A 25337-nucleotide genomic window follows, 5' to 3' on the forward strand; every position below is an offset into this window, starting at 1 on the left:
ACTGTGAGGGTGTGATGTCACATCCTCACTTCCTTAACATGTGTCAATATATTTCATTAAAAAAATAATAACATTTTTTTTCACAAATCTAAAAAATTATAATCAAACATTCTTCAGATGTTAAATCTCAAATACTTCCCTTGACACATATGAGATCTCCTGACGTATCTTTTGGTTGTAAGTCATAAAATCTTACAAAATATTTCAATTCAATAACAGAGACTTTTTAGGAATGCGAGGATATGACGTCACAGTTAGTCTGATTTCAGCAGTTTCTACACAATCAGATAGAACTTTAAACTTGAATATCTCCTAAACGGAAAAGATATTTGAATAATTTCTTCACTATTGGGTTTCTTTTATTGTCCTCTTTCATATAAGATAAACATTTGTGATACCTGAACTAATCCTTTAATGTATGTCGTCCAGTAACAGAGTTTCAACAGGTTGACAATTCATAATCATGGACGTTAAATATGAATCTGAGAGACTGACTTCGGTCAGCTTGCGGATTTGATTAGCCAATGTGGCTTCTTCGCGAGTCCCTGCTTGCAGGAGGATCTAAATACATACATACATACACACATACAATACACACGAATGTGGCGCATAGTATATTGTAACAAATTTATGGTCAACCCTTGCTTATGTTCATGATGACGTCAAGCTGTAAACGTAACTCGGAAAAAGGCTGACCTAGGAGCGTTGTAGTTGACATGACCTTGACAACATCAACATGTACAAGGTTACTGCTTGTTTACACAAATCACTGTACTATTTGCTGCACGTTATACTTGGTAGGTGCTCGCTCGATACAGCCTGGCCAGTGTTCTACATGTGATTCTAAAACCGATTGAATAAGTTTTCCTGGACCAAAGTATAGGGGTAAACATTTTAAGCGTAGCCGAAACGTTAGTCCTGATATAGTGATAGTGTTTTGCTCACCGGCATTAGGTCTGTTATACCTAACTAGGTTATAACTTTATCAATATCCCAGTCCTCGTCGTCGTAGGCCTTCATGTTATTGTTAGAATGTTAGGCCTAGGGTCCAATGTTTTAATTCGATTGATATGTATAGTCTTCAGTATACTTATGGTCCCCGATGACAAGTAATAGGCAAGCAGTGTACTAGTACTAGGCCTAACATTAGGCCCTACTGATCCTTTTTGTCAGTAATGGCTGACTAGGCTAGGCCTAGTTGACTTAGGGCCTAGTTGATCCTACAGATATAGGCCTAGCCTAGGCTATATGTACCTTTAGACTTAACAATTGATACTTGTCATTTTGTAGGCTAGGTCTAACAAGTTACACTACATTCACATAAGACTTTTAACTTTTGGTTTAACTCAGGTAGGCTAGCTTAACGTTAGAGTAGCAGTTAATAAGGAATAAAGTTACTTATAGCCTCTGTTAATTAGTGTATAATAACCAGTAACAGCCTTAATAAACTACCTTAGGCCTAACTTAAGCTGATTAGTTACAGTCCACAATTTAATAAGTTAACTTAAGACAAGGTCTAACTTATGGCATTGAAAGAGGGGTGTGTGTGGGAGGGGGGCTAAGTTACACTAGTTGCCTCTATCCTTTTGTAGAACTAGGGCCTACAACTTGGATTCAATGTACCTTAAATGTGCAAAAGTTTTCCCTTCACTGAACTAGGCTGAGCAAAAAGCCTATATGCCAGTTCTCCAATGTTATCTGGTGGTGAACAAAATATGAAAAGCTAAATTAACTCTGTATTCTACCCAATGTAATGAAACTCACAGCTGATATTCAGACTACTTCAATCAACTTTCTAATTAGTTAAATTACTTAGTTATCTTATTAATCCCACTGTTGCTAGTACTGCATCCAATCTGACCTTTTCTACTCCAAACCTCCATTCCTCCCCACCACCTTTATTATGTTCTACTACCATACTATATTCACTCGTTGCATTAGCCATCACTACATGTTCATCATTACTTTTATTGTATATTGTGAGGGTGATCCATCAAATCAGAGGAAATTTCTTACCTTTCAGGACTAATTTTATGGATTTACTACAAACAAGTACTCTGAAAACATAAGTGATAATAATCAAAGGAACCAATATGCAGTCACATCCAACATCGTGGGTAAGGTGGTCTCAAACCGTGAAGCATTTGATAAGACATAGGATCAATCCAGTCATCGGGTGCCCTCGACTACATTCTACTCTGATAGATCCAAATCAACAGTCTGTGCAGTTACCTGTGAGTATATATACTTTGTTTTCTTCATGCGTGACATGGGATGTCAACTTCTCTTGGAAATCTCTCCGGTTCAGCTGATTCTGCGTTCCATTTATAAACACAGACCTATCCATGCTTCCGATAATTCATCCTTATATGGCATGAATGATAGTTTTCATTTCTGATATGTAGTAAAACAATGACATATATCACTATGTGAGTTTTAATTGATTTTTTATTTTCCCCAAAAGTTGCTCCATTCATAAAGATCAAGCAACTGAACATTGCTTAGTAAACAAAGTCCTGATACTGATTACAAGTAGACTGACCCATCGACTTATAAAATATTACTGAAAACCATTCATGGGTGGTGAGTACATGCTGGGTCCTAGTACCTACTGCTGAATGGACAGTTTTGAATAAATGAGGGGGGGGAGGGGGTGGGGTGAGTGAGGGATTTCTTCAAGTAATTATTGACAGTAACCTCAATTTTCAATTTTCATTGATACTAATTCCCAATGATGGCTTAGTAGATTCATAGAACTGTACAACCGTCTTTATGTTAAATTGAAACAAAGTAGCTACTGTGAGTTGCATGTATTGAAATTGCAATGTAAAACAAGCCAGGTACATTTACAGTGTCATGTCACTATAATATAATAATACATAATTTTTATATAGCGTCAAACAAATTATGAAATAATTCTTGTAGCGCTTAACAAAATAATAACAACTATAACATGTATGCTTTGGTGAAGAGATACGTTTTGAGTGCTGATTTGAAACTGTTAACAGTATTGCACATTTTTACATGTTCTGGAAGTGAGTTCCACAGGCACGGTGCACTGGATGTGAACGTTCTCAAGCCGTTAGTCTGTGTTTTTACTCTAGGGATGAGTAACATCAGTGATGAATTAGAGCGAAGTGAGCGTGTGGATGATGGTTGGAGCTGAAACAAGTTGGTGAGGTAGCTTGGTCCTACATTGTGCATACATTTGAACTATACACAGTTATCTTGTGTAAAATGTCTTCATCACTACAGGGTAAAACGAGATATTAAACATTTTACAGAAAATGTGTTCAGCACTGACTGTTATAATAGGGACCCCAAAAACTCTCACTAGTTCGACCTAACATGTTATGGAAAGACCCCAAAGCCCCTTTCATGTCAACAGCACTGAAGGATGAAGCTCTGTTTTGTTTCTTGAATAGGGCCCTGAGAGGATTAGAGTTACTTCATTACCAAAGGAGCTCATAAAACATAGCTGGTATCCAGATGTTCACACGATGTATGATGCAGTACAACGAGGACTAAGGAAATCAAGTAAGTTTTTGTTTGTTTTTTGACTGGGTTTATACTTAATGTTAAATTATGGTGTTGGGTAGAAGTGAACATTTTTCTGGACAGCATCAAGATTGGTGTCATTTTGACTCTAGAGATTGAAATTAAAAAGATTTCTCCTATCCATATTTTGTGGAAATTACGACATTGTTTATCGAAATTTAACCATTTCATTGTTTTTTTCAGATGATGGCCCCTGCCTGGGAAAAAGACCCGGAGGTGAAGGGGAATTTCAATGGAAATCATATTCAGAGGTCTGAAATATTAAATTTGTTACTAATAGGGTTATCAGGAATTACTTTGAAGAGATAGCTGTGACAGGGAAGGGAGGGTGTGAAGGTAAGGGGGGGGGGCCGAAGATGAGGTTATTGGCTTTAATTGTCAAATTTCATTTCAGCCAGCCTCCTTCTGGGTACCTAAACCCACAATCCTTTATCTCTAATCCCTCAGGCTATTAAAATTCATAATACTAATTTTAAATGTTAGGCTGTCTTTCTGTAGGCCTACAGCCTGCAGCTTTTCATTTTTTCTTTCTTTTTAATTTTATTTCTCACTCTTTTATGGTTTATTGCCTTGCGAGCACCGTAGTTACCTTTTAGGGATAATTAAAGTTATTCTTACTCTTATAGTTTAAAAAAATCAGAGCCAATCACCCATTGAAACAGATTACTTGAAAGACACTAATTGAGAACAATGTTTCCAAGATATATATTGCACTTTTATGAGTGTCTACGAGGCCTACTTTGTCAAAATGTTGATTCTATGATATCCAAATACTCAGACTATGGAATTCAATTACAGTGTGTGCTAACAGTTGTTGAAATATGAAATCCTCAGAGCATACAAGAGGCAGAGGCGCTTGGATCTGGTCTCATCAATCTTGGCATCTCTCCAGGTCAAGAGAGCAGGATAGGAATCTATGCCCGTAACACTGTAGAGGTGAGTTAACCTGAAAGAGACATGTGTGTCATTACTGTAAGAACATTCAATAGATGTGAATGCTCATAGTTTCATCATTTGCAATAGAAAAGTTACTTTGGAGAGAGGTTGCAAAAGGGTAAGGTGGAACAAAAAGGGTATTCTGAGAGATATACATGTCAATTGTAAATATGTACTGTTTAAGGTTGCCCTCAGAATTACTTCAGTATTGAAACTAAATATGCTTGAAAGACTGAACTTTATAACCCACTGTACGGTCAGACAACTTTTGCTGTTGATTACTAATGTTAAGCTTTCATTCCTACAGTGGCTGTTATGCGACATCATGTGCTTCTCCTTCAATTTCATCTCCGTCCCCCTCTACGATACTCTCGGATGGAAAGCAGTTGTTCACGCCGTTAATTCAAGTGAGTGACTCCATTAACTGATTGTTTCTTGTGAAAGATACTAGCTGTGTAGTTATATGAAAATCTGTTTCTTGTTTAGCGTTGCAATACCTAACTCTGTACGACATCTGTATCCATCGAGTGAACCCGAATGAGATGAACGGTGACCAGACTAAGAAATTGCTTACTACGGCAAATGTGATAGGATCATGAATTAAAAGCGGGTGCAGGAAGAGAATGTAGGTTTAGGATATCAGCAGTCTTAAAGTATGAATAACTCTTTTTCTCTCTACTTGTATGTTTTTTCCAAGGAATATAATTATGGCCTTTTGTTTATACAGAATGTTGCATTAGTCACTAGATTGGTTAGGATTACCATATTTTATCGAGGAAAAAGGACCGCAAAGAGATGGCTAGGGTGAGGGGTCCCCCCTCCCCATTATGAAGAAAAAGAATGATTCTGAATCAAGAAAATGGTGCCAGGCTTGATATAAGCAAATGCCTTGCTAGGTTTACCTTTTTCTGCTCAAATTGAGTAGCTTAATAGCCAATTCACTGCTGAGAAAACCATTCCATTGTATTTGCGATGACTGCTTCAGAACTACATAACATCTGAACAAGGACTGTAGTTATGTAACCCTAACATTGAATCTAGTGAGGAATGAACTGTGGTTATATAACCATAACATTGAATCTAGTGAGGAATGGACTGTGGTTATGAAACCCTAACATTGAATCTAGTGAGGAATGGGCTGTGCTTATGTAACCCTAACATTGAATCTAGTGAGGATGGACTGGTTATGTAACCCTAACATTGAATCTAGTGAGGAAGGACTGTCGTTATGTAACCCTAACATTGAATCTAGTGAGGAACGGACTGTGTTTATGTTAATCTAACATTGAATCTAGTGAGGAATGGGCTGTGGTTATGTAACCCTAACATTAAATCTAGTGAGGATGGACTGTGGTTATGTAACCCTAACATTGAATCTAATAAGGAATGGGCTGTGGTTATGTAACCCTAACATTGAATCAAGTGAGGATGGGCTGTGGTTATGTAACCCTAACATTGAATCTAGTGAGGATGGACTGTGGTTATGTAACCCTAACATTGAATCTAATGAGGAGTGGACTGTGGTTTTGTAACTTTGCTGTAAATGAGAATCAGCTGCTTTTGCAAACATAAGTGATTGATTTATTGTTTATCCCTAGCTGCCATGACAACCATCTTCTGCGATGATCTAGCAAAAGCAAAAGACCTCCTAAAACATTCGTCAGACATGCCCACCCTGCAGACTGTCATTGTTACAGGTTACACACCAAACGACCAAATGGGAAAAGAATTTTTAAAAGGTGGATTAAATATATTTTCCTTTGAAGAAGTGATGGATCGTGGCAAAAGAAACCTACACCCTGCAGTGGTAAGAAGTTTCGTTCTGAATTTTTTTTTCTTTATTTTGTCAGCAGGTCATAGCATATTCACCAACTTTTGCTATGGTTGGCTTTGTTCAAAGATGCTCAGGTTTTATGAGCTGTTGACGTAGACAGCATTGCCAGTTGATTTTGGTAAAATTGGGAAAAATTTACTGAAATCCTGTAACATTACTACCTGGTCATGTTTCAGTTAAAACATTGAACAAACGTTGAGCAGTTTTACAAGTTCTCAGTGACCTTTGACATGTATTAATAGAATGTTCCAAAGTTTCTGAAGGGGGGGGTGAGGGGTGTGGTAAGAAGTATTAATTTTGCTTTAATATGTGGCTTGTTTAGATGCACAAAGTTGCCACCCTGATGCAAAATAGAGCACTATAGCTAAGGAGCTGTTGTGCCAAAATGGTTATGGCTGGCATTCTGCATTAAGTCTCTATGAGGGGCAGAGAGAATATATTAGTTAGTGTAAACAGCCAGAGAGAATCAAAGTCTACCTAAATTGAGCAATGTGCAAGACAAACTGGGTAGGATACTAAAGCCTATGTCCTTTAATAAGCCTGCGTACCTGATTAGTGGAAGATTTTGTTTACTGTTTACTGTTATTCATTGACTTATAGAAAAATAATAAGTTAACATTTTTTGCTAATATATCCACAGTGACATTGGCAAAAACAAATTCTGGAAGGGCTGGATATCTCTCGCTGGATATCTCTTTTCCATTGTCTAAAATTTCCTACTCAGTTTGTTATTCATTGACTTATAGAAAATAATAAGTAACCGTTTTTTGCAAATATATACACAGTGACATTGGCAAAAACAAATTAAAAGGAGAAAAAAAAATTGCTGCATGTTTTTCAGGTTTAAAAATGTTATTTCCGACTTAAGCAAATAAATAAATTTGATGAAGATCCACAAAATTTAGGAATGATTTTTTAAATCAAGTCGTCACTGGTTTGAAATTCATGTATTACATCCACTTTTACACATGTATGGTTTACCTTGTATTATTCCTTTGTTTCAGCCGCCAAAACCAGATGACATTTCAACAATTTGTTTCACCAGCGGCACCACTGGTCAGTTCTTCTTGTGGTAGTTCTGTTTTGAGATTTTAGAATTTTCTAATTGTCATACGCTAAGTTTAATGTGTAGATATGTAACTTTAGGTCTTTAAAAAATAATTGCTAATTTAATATGTGATAGCAATTTATGATAACAAACATATTGTACAAAGTTTAAACTCTTTTGCTTTTGTAAAGTTTTCCAATTCAGGACGTCTTACAAGCCTTGGAAAACAGACAGAAAACATGATTAAGTACATGGTGTTGCTTCAAATTTGCTGTCAGGCCCCCACCTCCCCCTCGCCCTCCCCCTCTCCCATCCACCCCTCTCCCATCCACCCCTCTCCCATCCACCCCTCTCCCATCCACCCTTTACTCTCATTTCTACAGAGCTAAAATGCAGAAAACTGTAGAGCCTGAAAAACATTTTGTACCTTTCCGAGCCCAGCCCACCCTAGCTGAATGCCCTTGCTTTGCAGTTTCCTATTGTTTAAATCAAGTTTCCTCACCATCAATGTATCACATTACCTTCAAATCACTTTCCACTTTCTTTCGTCAGGAATTCCAAAAGGTGTTATGCTGAAACACAGAAACTTTATTGCGAACCATGCCTACTTTTTCAACAGTTTAGAGGTAGGTATCACCAAGGTGAAGGTTTAATATACCATCTATTTGCTGTGATGGCCAAGGTATCATAACATTTGATTCTAAGTCACAGAAAAGCATCTAGCTGTGATATAGAAAGTCTTACTTTCTAGTACATTCCTGAGGAAATATCTGAAAAACCTGTTATATGAGACTGACAATCCTTTTCGATTCTATTATAAAATAATTTGTTTATGAATAATTTGGATAATATGTGGGAGTACTGACTACCCCTTAGACCGTCTCAGTGACTGTTCAGCTGGTTTAGAAGCAATTTAGCCACCGTAGTCTACAGGATGTTGTTTCACAGTTTGAGTTCTTCGTAAGTTTACCGTTTCAACCATTAAATAAAATTACTTCCTTTAGGGAGAAGCTAAGCCAATCCTCAGCTTACACGATAAACTTATTTGTCATGAGCGACACTCCCATATGGCTAACAAAAATTTGTCTTGGTTTGGGAGATATCCTAGTTTTTAAGTCATGCCTTGAGGTTGTCATTTAGTAAAGTTGTGATGTCAAAAGTGTCACAATGAGGCGTTTTAACGTCTTTACTCTCTCTTTTTTACTTTATTTTTTTTTCACATTCATGTTCAGGGTCATGTTAACACTTGCATATTTTATTACATACATTCAGCTTTTTTTCAAAACTCATCTCTTTTACAGAAAATAAACATTGTGATAATTGTTAGCAAACCATTAATTATTCAAGCATAAATTTCTTGATGATACCATAATTAGACTTGATCAAGTCCTTTACAGTCTTGTGTGTTGAAGGAACATTAAACCTGTGATATCTCCTAACTGGAATGAGAGTTTACTTGTTCGTCACATATACCTCTTAGATGTTGAGCGACGATGATAGTTTGGTTTGCTTCTTGTTCAATATTTTTTTAAACATACTCTTCAGTAATGACTTGAACATGGTTTTTTTTTTTTTGGCATGTAAGACAAACTTATCGAGATTAATTAAAACTATTTTCATACCATTCCAGCCAGTTTACAGAGACAACATTATGTCACCATCAGCAGTCCACTTCTCCTACTTACCGCTGCCTCATGTGTTTGAAAGATGCAATACCGTAAGTATTCATTTATTCAAATATTATTCAATTATATTCAAATTATAATTAGCTATTGTATTTTTTTGAGGTTACTCAATGTACAGTGCATAGTCTTAGTTTTAATTTTTCTTGTTGTTTGCTTCTGTCCTTAACATTATTGGAGTGTTCTACCTTTTTAAAGCCCCAATTCTTCTGAGAAAAGTTTCTTTCCAAAACTATGTTGCGCAATTAATCAAATATATGTTTATATGTAAATCTTGTTGTGGAAAAGTAAATAAATAATATAAATGTGTAATTGGTTTTTGAAGAAAATTAACATGTATTAAGCAGTTTGATTTGATGTTTTTTGTTAAAGCATGGAGTTATTTCAAACTCCCAAAATTGAGAAGGATGACAAATTTAACAACAAAAGAAGGTAAAAAGTTGGGTGTTGGTGAAGGCAGTAAACTAGACGTTTGGCCAAAGGTGACAGGCTATTTTTTTTTTGGTTAAGCGTTATCTGGAGCTTTTCTCTTCTTAGCTTTACATGTTAGAGTAGACAAACGATACAGAAGGGTATAATACGCAAAGAATCGCATTCTTAGAAGTTTAAGATTTCCGTCTGTGTAAGTGACTTTCTCGTTCGTTCTCTTTTTCACATATTTGGCAATTTTGTTAAATATTCTTTGTGGCCCAGTTTGTAGCTTTAATATCAACTATCGTTGACAACTTGATTTCATTTTCATTGAAGTAACAATTAAACCTGGATTATTATGGACATGTTTTATCCGCATCCTGGAACATTCAGAAAATCCAGTCATCCAGTTGTCTTCGTTTTAGTTTGTAGAATACTGCCCATGTATCTTCCCTAATGTTGAAATTACCTTTGTCTGTTCAAACTATCAGACACCCCTTTGAACTGTTCTGCTAAATACTGTAATATAATTAATTATTAATAGAACTGAACTATCAATCGGCAACTTCATTGTCAGACTACACAAAGCAAAGGAATGTATAGCTAGATATCTTCATATCTGAGCAACCGTCTTTCTTACGGTTATAAATCCATATAATCCACGTTTAACTATTATGGATTTAGAACTTTGTCAACCAATGTTCCCAATTGTTTCTTTCCAAAAATTGAAGTGGAAAAATGTAAACACAAAAGACAATATTTCAATGTTCGATTTTGAGGCAGATCTGACTTCTAAGTTAAAATCAAAATGATGAAAAGTAAAAGGTCCTTGTGTTATTGACAAGATAGGTAGCGAACGTCAAAATTACAACAACAACAAAAAAAGATAAACAAATTACAAAGCATTGTTTCATGTGCAGACTTGAAAATGACAGGTCTGTGCAAGTTTGTAAAGCAAAATTTGTAGCATTGAACAATTTGTGACTGAGATGTCTTTGCGTAGAATTCATGAACGCAAAAGTGGATAAAGTTTAAGATGTCAAGCCCCCACTCACCATAGTATGTCTGCTTAGTGAAAAGAAAGGGAAAAAAAGGACAAAAAAAGAGCAAAAAATCAACAAGAAAAACATAGCTGCAAAAAATCATACATCTTAGTTGTTTCCTCACAGAACTGTTATTTTCACAAGGAGAGAGTCAGGTAATACATACATCAATGTCATTATGATCATATTCTCTGGCAAAATGGCTGAATCTGCTATCATCACATCCTTATTGGTTTCGATGATAATCGTAACCTTTGTATTCATGATGGCGTATGTATGTATAAAGTATGTGTGTGTGGGTTTGTGACGCCCAGCATGTAAACACAATATCTGAAGAAGGGAATGTTGGACCAATTTCATACTTGGTGTGTAGATGTACCACATTAAGTACAAGAAACCTATTGCTTTTTGTGGAGGTCTAAGGTCATTTAAATTGTGAAACATTGTAAACATGATATCTCAAGAAGGGAAGCTTGGGCAGACCTCATATTTAGTGTGTAGAAAGTACCACATTAAGGTACAAGAAGCCTATTGTTTTGGTGGAGGTCAAAGGTCATTTGGGGACATCAGCGGTCAAATTGTAAAAACCTTGTATACATGATATTGCAAGAAGGGAACCTTGGACAGATCTCATATTTGGTTTGTAGATGTACCACATCAAATTTAAGGAGCCTATTATTGCTTTTGATGGAGGTCAAAAGTCATTTGGAGTCAACAAATGCCAAACATATACTTCACTCCCCTCTTACATGTCTCTGTGCACTAACGCACCTTCCTACACATAATATCGCAAGGGAAGCTTGGACAGATTGCATATTAGGTATGTAATTGTACCACATTTATTACAAGAATCCTAATGTGGGCAGAGGTCAATGACCGTTTGAGTTAACCAGGGGTCAAATTGTCTTTCAACAAAGACGAATGTTATATTAAGTATGTGGATGTATCACATTTATACAGTATAAGAAGCCTGTTGTTGAGGTCAATTGCCATTTCAGGACAGCCTGTGTCATTGTGAATTTATTGTTTGTCACATCACACTGCTTTTCACTATACATTACGTCAGATTCATGAAGAAAACTGCTCATGTTATATCATCGAAACCACAATGCATTTTTGCACTCTGTTTTTTTCTTTAATTGACCCACCTTTGCAGCCACATACACATCTGCAAATATATGTATTTCGGTTAGCTTTCTTTGTCATTTCATTTCAAGAAGCATTTGAAAAGATATTGCATACATGCTCTGTAGAACAGATTGCAGCAGATGTTGAACAATGGTAATGTCTGTTGCCATGGAAATACACTATCGGTACCCAAAAATGGCATAATTAAACGTTATGAACCTTATGAAAGTTTATTATTTCTCAAACACACTTCTAGCATGTAGGCTGATTCTGTAACAGTTTGCTCTGCTTTTTATGCTTCTATTGGTCACTGATATCATAAACAAAGCTAAGAGTTGTTATTATCATTGAACTGCCATGGGCAAGCTATGAGGTAATTAGACCATTTGAGAGGTTGGGAAAAGAAACACTCTACTACTTAAAGCATAACTAAGCTTTGTATAAAAGCAGGGATGAAATCATAAGAAAGCATTATTAGAGCAAGCATAACTAAGCATTGTATAAACAAGGAATGAAAGCATATGTAACCATTGTTTAAAGCAGGAATGAAATCATAAGATAGCATTATTAGAGCAAGCATAACTAACCATTGTGTAAAATAGGAATGAAAGCATTTATAGTGAGCATTGTGTAAAAGCAGGGATGAAGCATAACTAAGCATTGTGTAAAAGCAGGGATGAATGCATATAAGTGAAAATCATTAGAGCAGGAATCCAGGTGAGCCTTCCCTACAAGGTACTGTCCAGGAAACATACATTACTATGACAGTATGAAATAAAGAACCAATTCTGTTTCATAATAGTCAGCATGTTAGAATGACAGAAAGTTTGCAAAGAAAGCGAAAGAAAGTTTGCAAAGAAAGCGAAAAATTATAGAAAGCTTAAAGAGACACAAATCTAAACATCATCATTAGTCAATGTGATAGAGATAAGTGTCATGAACTTTCCCCCTCCCCTCCCCACTCTACCCCTCACCCCACCCTACTCAGTCCAGAGACAATCCCAAACATCATCATTGGTCAGTGTGATAGAGGTGACTGCGATGAACAATTTACTTGAAAGTGGGTTTATTTACATTTATATTTCCATTTGAACAAACTTGGACAAACTTGAAAATAAGTTTAATAAATTGCAATAGCTTGAGGAAAAAACTGGGAAAGGTATTGTTCAAAACGTTGATGGCTAAATGACCACATGTGTGTGAATTATTAGCTACATTGAACAAGGTCATATTAAACAAACTATGAAAATTAGCCATTTTGCCGTACAAAACTTTGATTTCCTTATGCAGTATCATTTAAAAACTAATTAATCTTGTAAAGCTAAAACATTTGCGTGCATTTCAACGCTTCAAACTAATGATGTTTCTCTTTTTCTTTGATTGCATCAGCCACTGCTTTCACATTCTGTTATTTAAAAATTCATTTCTTTCTGCTTTCTTTAAAAATGTGTAATATCACAAAATGATGACAGAAAAATGATCCTATTCAATTTTCTTTCAAGGATACTATACTTGTCGATGTTTCCTCCTATTTGGAAGAAATTCACATATGTGAAATGATCTTCCTATTTGTAAACGATATCAAATATCCCTTATGTGTTTGAATAGGAAATGTTTTGAAGCAAGTGGTTTTGTTTGCAATGGCCTTATAGGTATACGCATGAATGCAAACTTGTTTTGTACATTTATAATACGCAGTGTTTGCCATAACGGTACATGTTTGATAAAGAGATACAAATCCCTAAGATTTAGAAAAAATGCATGATACAAAACAAGTCAATCTAAACTCTCATCTTAATAGCTTTGTTCTCTTGCTGAGAAACAAAATTTGGGAAATTTATTTATATTATTGGAAAATTTAGTGATTATATAATAGTTATAATTTGTGATGTCATTCGTGGACGACACTTTGAAATTATCTACAATGTTTGAATGTCTTTAATGATGTACTTAAGAACCCGCCACAATTGAAGGCAATGACTAGTTTATGATGAAGTCACTGGATCTCACCATAGTTTGCTTATGACTGATGATAGGGGAATGTAATTTTAGAATTCTAGTGAATTTTGCTGATCAGTTCCCTTACAGTATATATTATTTTCCAGACAACCACATTTGTACAAAACTTAGCTTGAAGTTATCTCTAAAACACAATGTTAGGACATGCATGCAAATTTCATTGGGATGCTAAGTTTTCCTCTTTACTGACTTTCAATGCATGCTGAAAGTTTGTTATGTTTCAAAGCATGTTGTTATAATATTTAAAAAAAAGAAGAGCAAAACATGTTGGTTATAAAATTACACTTCTATTGTTGTGTAGTACTGTAGTTATATGAAGATCATCAATCACTAGGGAGTATGCATATGGGGTGTCTTGAAGCCTTAGAAATTCACGGGTGGTGGCTAGCCAAGAAATGTCACAAAATTAGTCTCCAAGGAAGCAGTTTTATGAAGCAGGGGTCTAGAACGATCATATGTAGGGTTTATAGAGAACTTAAGTGCATGACTTCACAACACTTAGTGTTTACAAAGTGCTTAGTTAAGACAAATCTATACTGTCACTTGCTGTGACCTATGGCAGGCCTGAAAGTCAAAAATTCTCCTGAATGATGGAAAAGTGATTGAAATTGTTGTCACATGACATATTTTATTGTCCTATGACCATTTTGTTTCAATGGATGCATGAAATTTTCCCAAATTTGAATGTACTATTTGAAAATGTAGTTATCTATGTTGCATAGTCCTGCAAAGCACCATGAAAGGATTGGCATAAACTGGACAACTATATGGGTTTGCAGAAGAAAATGGTAGGTACGACCATGTTCTTCCCATTACAAACAGAGTTGTCTTTTCCAGAATTTGGAAACCTATTCTCAAATTTGGTACGTTTCAATGATACAGAAAGAAATAAAGTAATAAGGCAGCATGACAAGATATGATGACAAAGTTTTACAGGTGTGAAGGGCCACTAATACACTATTAAGGTTGTATTTGTTCACAATATCTATGCAGTCGATATGAAACTTTGGGTCATTCCAATAGTTCTGTGTACCATCCAGTCAATAGGACTGGAATCTTGATGTAATTGCCATCATAGATAACGATCATGTACTTTCAATTCATTTGTTTTAATTTCAACATCAGCTGCACCGTATGTATATCAGTTTCAATAACACAAAGCTGACTTTTCTTAAATTGATTTAAATCTTTCTTTGTTTTTGACATCTCTTTAGGGTACATTCTTAACCAGTGGTGGCAGCATAGGTGTCTATTCTGGAGATCTTCAGAAGTTACTTGAAGATATTGCAACGTTGAGGCCGACTTACTTCCCCGTGGTACCTCGTGTAGCCAATCGCTTTGTTGATGGGGTATGCTTTTGTCTTTCTCTGTGTATTCAACATTGATCAATCAGTGTTGACTGTTGCAACTTTGAAGGGAGGGAGGGGTTTGGGCTGGTTTGTTGCATCTATTGATTTTAGAAAGCATTTATACTGAGTTTACTTTGGTGGGAAAACTGGGTAGAAACAATTGAAATAAATTCCATTTAGTTTAAAGCAAAAGTAGTTCTTTACCACCAACAATGCACAAATTGCACATGTTTGTTCATGAGTTGATTGTTATGTAGAAAGTTGGCCCCAAAGTGTGTTTGCTTCTCTAAAGAAGGAAAGTTAATTAGAAAGTATTGAATGAACTATACAATGAGAATTTTTACTTTAACTTGATCTACACTGACTACCATATTAGGAATTTTAGAAGCCCCTTTAGCCTATGCTTTCATTCTTTTTTTAGATTAATACCAAAGTCAATCAAGGTGGAGCTCTGAAGAAAGCCATTTTTAATTATGCTCTAAAAGCCAAGCATAGCATGCTGGAAAGGTAAGTTTATTTATCTCTTGAAGGTATCTCATAACATCTTCAGTGTCATTTATATGCTTGATGACGGAATGAAATCAGATGTGTCCGCAAGAAGATCACTGTTCAGAAAAAGAGAGAAAGTGTAGGACAAATTCTCTGGCAATGAACTGACTTTGGCCAGTATCGGTAGGAGGCCCTCTCTGACAATGAACTGACTTTGGCCAGTATCGGTAGGAGGCCCTCTCTGACAATGAACTGACTTTGGCCAGTATCGGTAGGAGGCCCTACTACTGGTTGCAGTAACATTGTAAGGTCTCCAACTGCATTAAAAATATTAAAGGACAGTTAACAGTATTCTGCTATTAGCACCTCAACTATGTTTTAATAATAACTTGAGAAAATTTTCTTAATTTCCCCCCAAAACAGAAAACCAAGACTTGGCATAGGATCTAGAATGTGTATAAAGGAGACATATTCGTAGTGAGCCGGTACTAGAACTCAAACTCTTAGCATCGTTATTTGTGTATTTGTACTCATAATACAGTAATCTGGACATTATGGAAGTCTACCATGGGAGTAAAGGAGGATAGGATATCTAAGTATTTGTACTCATGCTAGAGCCTTGCACTCTTACACAAACCAAACAGAATTCTACTTGTAGCCCTCTATCTGATGGTATTGTGCACATGACAACCAGAGTGCAAGTTGTTTACTATTGTTTGTCATTAGCTACTACTTATAAGTACCTTTTTAGTAGGGAAAAGAAATAAACAAAATCTGCCTACATTTATCATACGGAACTAAGTACTAGCTACTTGATATACTAATCCAACACAAGAAGTGAAATATACATTTCCAGGTAAACCAGCTCTTGATCCTTTTTTCTTGTTCACAGAGGCATTGTCACGAGGAAATCATTTTGGGATAAACTTGTCTTTAATAAAGTTCAGGTAAGAGCCTTTTCTCCAACAAAATTAAACAATTTTTGGGTAGGTAGAAGTTCTTTTTCTTCCAACCTACATAGAACATTACTAAGAAACCATTACCAAGAAATGCAATAAGTTACCCTAATTGGAATCTATAAGTTCATGGTTACAAAAAACTAACAACCCTTTATGTTCTTGTCATATAGGGAGGTGGGGCAAGGGAACCTCTCCCCCCCTCCCACTCATCCAACCCTCAAATAATGTTTACTCATGTTCAACTTTAGCAGGTATTTTCTACTGCCATTTTTAAAGTAATTTACATATATAGTCAAACTATAATTTGTTGCAAGGAATATATTCATCAATTTGTAGGAACCACATGAAGAAATCACAATCCTAGTAAAAGTATGATTGACTTTCTTGTTTCTGTTCTTCTATTGCAAACAATTTGTAGCTATTAATTACGACCTAGTTTGTTACCATGCTCACTCACACAAGATATGTGTTCACTCTGCCACTGGAGCTGTGCTTTGATATATATATATAGAAGAAGCCTGTGTAATGATTTGACATATTTCATACATTTATTAATTGTTCCATGAAGGACCAGTTTGGTGGCAGATTGACAGCAGTTTTCAGTGGTGGAGCACCTATTGCACCAGAGGTGATCATGTACCTGAGAGCTGTACTCGGTATCTATGTGAGTATCCCTGCCACTTCATACTGTAACGTATTGGAAATAATGACACAAGATGGTTCTAGGTGCAACGTGGTTTTTTTCGGAGTCATGAACTGGAGGGTGCATCCTCATGTTACGGGATGCTACACTCCTCCTTCCTTAAATATGTCTTTATTTTCTGATCAGTCACTTCTTTTTTTTAAGGAAAAAAAAATAAATAAAAAAATACAACTCAACAATATTTACAAATCCAAGATCTGTCTTGGCTTAATCACTCTACTGGAACGGCGTAGTGCAATGGGTCTGTTTGGAGTGGGGTAAGGGTTTATAGGAAGAACCTCTGAAATGGAGGTATTAGTCTGCTCTGGACTATCTTCTCTTGTTTGTGAAGTAGCCGAAGAAGTTGCATTTGACAACATTCCACGAGGAGTGGTTACCACACTTGGAACAAACTCATGCACAAGGTCGTTTCCAGCTTCAGGTTGATTGAATACACTCTTGTTTAATGGTAACATCTGATCAATGTGTGTGTATCTCATTTTATCTGATCCTTGTATGTGAACCAAATAGGTATGGGATCCGCAGATCTTGACAATTTTACCAGGTAGCCACTTGACCTTCTGATTTTGGTGGTTTTTGACTCTAACACAATCATCAATATCAAATGTGCGCCTCTGAACTCTCCCCTCATCGTGATAAAACTTTTGTTTCTCTTGCTTTCCCTTTACAACTTGTTGTAAGTTAGGTTTCAGTAGAGATAACCTGTTTCTAGGCTGTCTCTTTAGAAAAAGCTCGGCCGGGGTACGTCCAGTGGTTGAATGAGGTACATTTCGATAACTGAACAAGAAATTTGCTAGTTTGTGTGAAACACTCATGGCTGATTTGGTAGGATCAAGCTTAAATTTGATTAGAGCTCTCTTCACGGTTTGCACAGTACGTTCCGCAGCACCATTCGAGGCAGGATGGTATGGCGGAACCCTGGAATGCTTAATTCCATTACTTATCATGAAATTACGGAATGCTTCAGAGGTAAACTGTGGTCCGTTGTCAGACACTATTTCCTCTGGGAGACCATAGGACGCAAATAGGTTACGCAACACCTCTATGGTCTTTGTAGTGGTTGTTTGATACATGGGGATTGCTTCAACCCATTTGGAATAACTATCAACTAAGATAAACAGATGTTGACTATCCAGCTCAGCAAAGTCAATATGCAAGCGCTGCCAGACTCTAGTTGGCCATTCCCATGTTTGTAGTGGGGCTACTGGGGGTCCCTTGCTTATGGACATGCAAATTTTACAAGACCTAACAACTCCCTCAATAGCGCCATCCAGACTAGGCCACCACAGATAGCTACGGGCCATGCCCTTCATGCTACACATACCCAGATGTTGTTCATGTAGGCTTTCCACAACTGCTGTCTCCACACTGGAGGAATTATTACTCTTAGCCCCCATAAGAGGCAACCATCATCAATAGATAGTTCATTCCTTCTACAGAAGTATGGCTTAAGTTCCTCTGCTTCAACATGACTGGGCCACCCAACTGCTACATAGTCATAAACCCTTGATAACACAGGGTCCTTTCTGGTGGCCTCACAAATATCTGTTGATGTGATAGGAAGATCATTCACCTGGGAGAAATGATAAATGGTCTCCTCATGCGACATATCATGACCCTTGTGGTTACACGGTAACCGTGACAACGCATCTGCATTGCCATGGTCCGCTGATGGACGATACTCAACATTGTAAGTATAGGCAGATAGAATTAAAGCCCATCTTTGCATACGTGCTGCTGCCAAAGTTGGTATTGGTGATTTTGGATTCAAAATCGTTGTGAGGGGTTTGTGGTCAGTTACTAAAGTAAACATTCGACCGTATAAAAATTTGTGAAATTTTCGAACCCCAAAAATCAGTGATAATGCTTCCCGCTCAATTTGAGCATAATTCTTCTCACTACTCGACAGAGTACGGGATGCAAAGGCAATTGGCCTTTCTTCGCCATTTGGCATAATGTGGGAAATTACAGCGCCAATACCATAGGCTGATGCATCACATGCCAGTTTGAGCACTTTGTTAACATCATAATGAACTAAGAGTTGACTTTGCAATAATTGTTCCTTACTTTGATTAAAAGCAATTTCACATGCTTCAGTCCACTTCCAAGACACGTCTTTACGCAATAACTCATTTAATGGATGCAACAATGTAGCCAGATTGGGCAGAAATTTGCCATAGTAATTTAACAGTCCAAGATACGATTTTAGTTCTGAAACGTTGGTTGGGCTAGGAGCATTTTTAATAGCTTCCAGCTTTTGAGCAGTAGGATGTAGGCCATCACCATCCACTTTATGCCCCAAATACTCAACAGATGGTTTAAACCATTCACATTTGGATGGCTTAACCCTGATATGGTATTTCTCTAAGCGACTTAACACTTCACCAACGATTTGCTCATGACGTGTCATGGAGGGGGAGGATATTAAAATATCATCAAGGTAACACACAACACCCTCAATACCCTGAAGGATCTGATCCATGATACCCTGAAAGATCCCTGGAGCTGTCGATACGCCAAAAGGTAACCTGTTAAATTGAAACAAACCCAAATGGGTATTAATGGTTAACAATTTCTTTGACTGGTCGTCCAACTCCAATTGCTGATAAGCCTGAGTCAAATCTAATTTGGTAAACACCTGCCCCCCAACTAATGTTGCAAACAAGTCATCCGCCGTCAGTAAGTTACACCGAGCATTCTCAATATCACGGTTTACAGTCACTTTATAGTCCCCACACAGACGGATCCCCCCATCCGCTTTGGGTACCACAACAATAGGTGTTGCCCAGTCACTTCTGTCCACCTTGGTGATTATTTGTTCGTTAACAAGACGCTTCAATTCTGCCTCCACCTTGGGTTTCAGTGAGTAGGGTACAGACCGCGGCTTGAAGAACTTTGGTACGGTGCCATCAGCGACTTGGACGTTAGCCTTGAACCCTTCAATCGGTCTTCCTTCAGTTGCAAACACAGTAGGGTATTTGACTTTCAGCTCTTGCACTGTGACTGGTTGGCTGCCTTCCACTGCAAAAATACTATGCCAGTCCAATTTAATGTCCCGCAGCCACTCCCTCCCAAGTAACGATGGGCGCTTCCCTTTGACGATGTACGCAGGTAGCTGATATGGACGGCCCTGATAAGTAATTTGTGCCATCCACTTTCCCAAGACAGGAATTCCCTCGCCACTGTATGTGCGGAGTTTAATCCCAGTATTCTCTAGAGGCCCCTGACAATTTCGTCGATACCAATCCTCCGATATCAAGGATACTGCAGCACCGGTGTCTAATTCCATGCGAAGCGGTTTATTACCAGCATGCAGGTCAACATACACTCTGTCTTTCTTTGCACCGGTTGAAAAATTTATGGTGTAAATTTCAACATTTTCCGATTTCCTACCGTTATTTTGTTTGTGATTTTGAAATTTCCCATATCCCACTTTTATTTTATTAACCTGAGGTGGTTCATTCACAGGGCGTGATTGTGCTTGACCCTGGAATTCAAGTGTTTGTTTGGTGGCTAGCTCCATTGCGTTGGCTATTTCAGTCGCTTTTTGAAGTGTAAGTCGTGTCACCGATAGCAATCTCCTTTGAATCTGCTGATCGTTGATCCCACAAACAAGGCGATCCCTTAGAGCTTCCTCAAGAAAGTTCCCAAATTCACAAGTAGCTGCTAACTTCTTAATTTCCACCAAATAGGCCGAAATATTTTCACTATCGCGTTGATCACGCTTATGAAATTTAAATCTCTCTGCTATTGTCAGTGGTTTCGGTGAAAAGTGATCCTTTAACATGGCCGTCAACTCGACTAAAGACTTCTCGGCTGGTTTCATCGGTGACGATAGCGATTTTAACAACGCATAGGCTACCGGACCTACCACAGTGAGGAACGTACTCACGGCTCTGTCATCGCGTATGTTATTAGCCTGGAAGAATAACGCTAGGCGTTCGAGGTAACACTCGACATCCTCCTGTCCTTCTCTAAACTCGCCAATTTGGCCAATCGTTGCTGCCATCGATTCGTATTAAGGTTCCTAAGTACCGGAGTGGAACTACTATATCGTTATTTCTCGAAAAAAAAATGATATCCTATCTTCGTCGCCAGTGTAACGTATTGGAAATAATGACACAAGATGGTTCTAGGTGCAACGTGGTTTTTTTCGGAGTCATGAACTGGAGGGTGCATCCTCATGTTACGGGATGCTACACATACTTCCTAATTATCAAACTATTCACAGATTGGATTAGAACAATGACACTATGCAATCACACTATGCAATCACACTATGCAATCACACTATGCAGTGACACTATGCAATCACACTATGCAGTGACAATATGCAATGACAATATGCAATCACACTATGCAATCACACTATGTAATGACACTATGCAATCACACTATGTAATGACACTATGCAATCACACTATGCAATCACACTATGTAATGACAATATGCAATCACACTATGCAACCACACAATGCAACCACACTATGCAATCACGCTATGCAACCACACTATGCAATCACACTATGCATTCACACTATGCAACCACACTATGTAATGACAATATGCAATGACACTATGTAATGACAATATGCAATCACACTATGCAACCACACTATGCAACCACACTATGCAACCACACTATGCAACCACACTATGCAACCACACTATGCAATCACACTATGCAATCACACTATGCAACCACACTATGCAACCACACTATGCAACCACACTATGCAATCACACTATGCAACCACACTATGCAACCACACTATGCAATCACACTATGCAAACCACACTATGCAACCACACTATGCAATCACACTATGCAACCACACTATGCAATCACACTATGCAATGATGAAATAATGTTTCTTGAGGGACAGGTTTGGAAGATGGTTGCTTAACAAAGAAATGCATCATTTGTAGTTGATTGGTCATTGTCGTCTTCTGCTCCTCAGCCTCTGTGTTTTGTCTGCTATTCACCATTTTCACATCAGAAACTCGCCATATCATTATTCCATAAACAGAATTAGAAGGACGTAATGTTTTATGTCGGGTTTGTTGCTTTTGTTATGATCAGGTAGCAGAATGTTATGGCCAAACAGAGACGACCTGTTGCATCACTCACAGCCTGGTACAGGATCCAACCGCCGGACACGTCGGTCCCGTCAATCCGGGCCTGGAGATGAAACTGAGAGACGTCCCAGAGATGAAGTACTTTGCAGAACAGGACCAGGGGGAGGTGTGCGTCCGAGGAGGCAACATCTTTGATGGCTACTGGCAAGATGAGGAGAAAACCAAGGAAACCAAAGATGCAGACGGGTGGCTGGCCACTGGTGATATCGGTCGCTGGCTGCCAGTGAGTATTCGGGGATGTCTAGAGAAGTATGACAAGCACCCATCGTGTTGGTATGTGGCCCCCAACCTGACCTCCCCTCCCCCAACCTGACCCCTCCCCTCCCCCTCCCATTCACTTTCTTTTTAACAGTTTTATCTGCTCTTTTGGAAATATATAGGATCAATAAAGGTTAACACTGGATTTGAAGTAAATGAGGCCTGAGAGTTAGTTTACATATACCTGAAATTTATTTTAGCAGCCATGGTAGACAAAAATTGCTTCAAAATTTGAAATTTAGCATAATTTGCGATTTGATCATTTTAGAATAATTTGTGCCATGCGACTAATAAGGAGCTCCCCAGTTTTGCAGCTAAGTTTGTGTTGATTGTTGAAGAATATATCATCATTCCTCGACAGAACGGTGCCTTACAACTGATTGACAGACGAAAGCACATCTTCAAGCTGTCCCAGGGAGAATTCATCGCCCCGGAGAAGATAGAAAACATTTATGCAAGGAACAGATTTGTCATGCAAAACTTTGTGTATGGTTCCTACTTCCAGGTACATTTATTTGACCTTAATCTTTCAATTAATCTCTCATGGAAGAAGTGAGTTACAATATTTAAGTTTGATATGCTATGGACCCAGGGACCTCAAACAAATTTCTACAAGGGCCAGAGGTTGCAGTTGGTTGAAACAAAGGACCAGTGAGAGACCAAGACCTCACTATACCTTGATTGAGCAATGTACAGGGTATGGTGCTCAAGACTAAGGCCTTTTGACCCGCATTTATCCTATTAGTGTAAGACTGTGGGATGATCCTTTTAGCAAGCTCTACTGTAATCTTTTTGCCGGTTGAATTTGGCCTCTAAGCGGCCTATTGAGAACCCAGGATAAAAATGATCAATACAAACTGGTTATAGCCTGGGTTATTTTTCAGTAGCAAATTAGTTTCTCAATAAAAAAACAACCTATTTGCTGATAGAGGTTGGAGGAGGAGGGTAGGGAAGGGAGGGTATTGGGAGGGAGGGAGGGTATTGGGAGGGAGGGTGTTGGGAAGGTGTTGGGAGGGAGGAAGGTTGTTGAGAGGGAGGGAGGGTGTTGCGAGGGAGGGTGTTGGGAGGGAGGGAGTGTGTTGGGAGCGAGGGTGTTGGGAAGGTGTTGGGAGGGTGTTGGGAGGAGGAAGGTTGTTAAGAGGGAGGGAGGGAGGGTGTTGCAAAACAGTAAGGGTGATGAGGCTGTACATGAAATAGTGCCTGTATAGTTCCCACAAACTTCTGATTCAAATATCACCTATACTTAATTAACTAAATTCCTTCTCCGTAGTCGAGCCTTGTCGGTGTGATTGTTCCCAACCCCGATGAAATTCCTGCTCTTGCCTCAGAATTAAAACTTGAAGGAACACTAGCTGAACTTTGTGAACGCAAGGTAAGTAGTGAGTGTATTCTGTAATGCATGCATTCTTGTGGCTAAGCTTTTCAAGATGGCTGATACCATATACTATCATATATCAGCCCAGGTAAGTATTTGAGTGGAAGGGGGAAGGGGAAGGGGAGTGGTGTAGTTTTAGAAAGAGGGACAAGAGGCTCTCACAATTCCTCTCTTGTTATGAATACTTATTCTGGGCAGCTGTTGTGAGGGAGATTCTTGTTTAAAGGTAATAGATCCAATTGAATTTATCTCTTGTTTTTATCAGTTGGTTTTTCTGTGGCAACGTCACTCCTTCTCGTTTCTAAAAAAGTAGTGCGGGAGGAAAATGATGGGAAAGGTGCATTCAGATCCACAGCTGTGGTTGTGGAGGGCTGCAATTTCTTAGTTGTTACCCTCAGAAGTTGGGATAAAAATGAAAAGATTGAAACAAGATATATACATTGTATAATTAGGACCCTTTCTTCCCTTCATGCAATTATTGCATTATAAAAACAACCATATTCAAGAAAAAATAACACTCTTGGTTTTTTCTTTCTAACTAGGAGTTGAAAAAGGCATTCTTGGATCAATTACTTCAGTTTGGAAAGGAAGAAGGCCTGCAAGGCTTTGAACAGGTATGAACTTTGTTAATCTATTTGATTTGCTAAAACAACAGGATTTAATGAATTAACAAGAGGGCAAAGAAATTCCTAAACAATTCCTAAACAATGTGTGCTACACATAAAATGCAACTATTGTCTGTTAATGAAAGTTTCCTATCCATTTACTCTTTCTCCCTACCACAACCTTCCAACTTCTACCCTCTTTCGTTACACGACAATGTGCTCTACGTGACTTTATGTATGACTCTCGATTCTTAGGTAATTAAAATGAAGGAGGACAGAAAGCCTTCCTCGTGTTAAAACAAGCATTGTTTCTCAGAGCAAAGCTTACAGCTCCGTCCTCAGGTTCACAGTCACTTTAATTCTGCTGTGCATCCACTGGATATATCTCCTTTAAAATTGTTGTTTTTACCCCAAAATGAAGATTAACAATGTTGTCCTCATTTGAGTGTCAAATCACTATTCAGTTTGTTTTTGCTGTTCCTTTGATGATAGGTTAAGGACATCATTCTCGTGTCAGAACCTTTCAGTCAAGAAAATAACTTACTAACCCCGACCTTGAAAAACAAGAGACCACAACTGACGGAGGAGTTTCAAGATGACATAGATAAGATGTACGAAGATCTGAATGAGTGCTAACCTGTCTGTCTGTCTGTCTGTCTGTCTGTCTGTCTGTCTGTCTGTCTTTCCCTCTTTGAAATCAGTCTTGTGCTCACTAGTTTATCAATTCTTCCATGATTGTATTCATTCTTTCATGAGTGTTTGAATATCATTGATTAATAATAATAAAATGTGTGAACAGTA

General features: G+C 37.9%; 1 protein-coding gene across 1 annotated transcript; it reads left to right on the forward strand.

The window, feature by feature from the left end:
* Positions 1-720: 720 nt before the first annotated feature.
* Positions 721-25337, forward strand: LOC139968993 (long-chain-fatty-acid--CoA ligase 5-like). The gene is made up of 19 exons (XM_071973654.1): positions 721-885; positions 2024-2234; positions 3426-3537; positions 3742-3809; positions 4393-4494; positions 4802-4901; positions 6093-6301; positions 7333-7384; positions 7929-8002; positions 9007-9093; positions 14874-15008; positions 15430-15515; positions 16390-16444; positions 17025-17120; positions 22243-22521; positions 22918-23061; positions 23827-23928; positions 24474-24545; positions 25029-25337. The coding sequence occupies exons 2-19, from the start codon at positions 2094-2096 to the stop codon at positions 25170-25172; spliced, it is 2058 nt and encodes a 685-aa protein (XP_071829755.1). The 5' UTR covers positions 721-885; positions 2024-2093; the 3' UTR covers positions 25173-25337.

The sequence above is a fragment of the Apostichopus japonicus genome, chromosome 6 (genome assembly GCF_037975245.1).
Source record: "Apostichopus japonicus isolate 1M-3 chromosome 6, ASM3797524v1, whole genome shotgun sequence".
Lineage (NCBI taxonomy): Eukaryota > Metazoa > Echinodermata > Holothuroidea > Aspidochirotida > Stichopodidae > Apostichopus > Apostichopus japonicus.

What these genes read in the sequence shown, in the direction of transcription:
- LOC139968993 (XM_071973654.1), top strand. Translation starts at nt 2,094, where the DNA reads ATGCAGTCACATCCAACATCGTGGGTAAGGTGGTCTCAAACCGTGAAG. An exon ending in AATGGAAATCATATTCAGAG is followed by an intron (nt 3,810 to 4,392) that starts GTCTGAAATATT and finishes TGAAATCCTCAG; the next exon opens with AGCATACAAGAGGCAGAGGC. An exon ending in ATGCCCGTAACACTGTAGAG is followed by an intron (nt 4,495 to 4,801) that starts GTGAGTTAACCT and finishes TCATTCCTACAG; the next exon opens with TGGCTGTTATGCGACATCAT.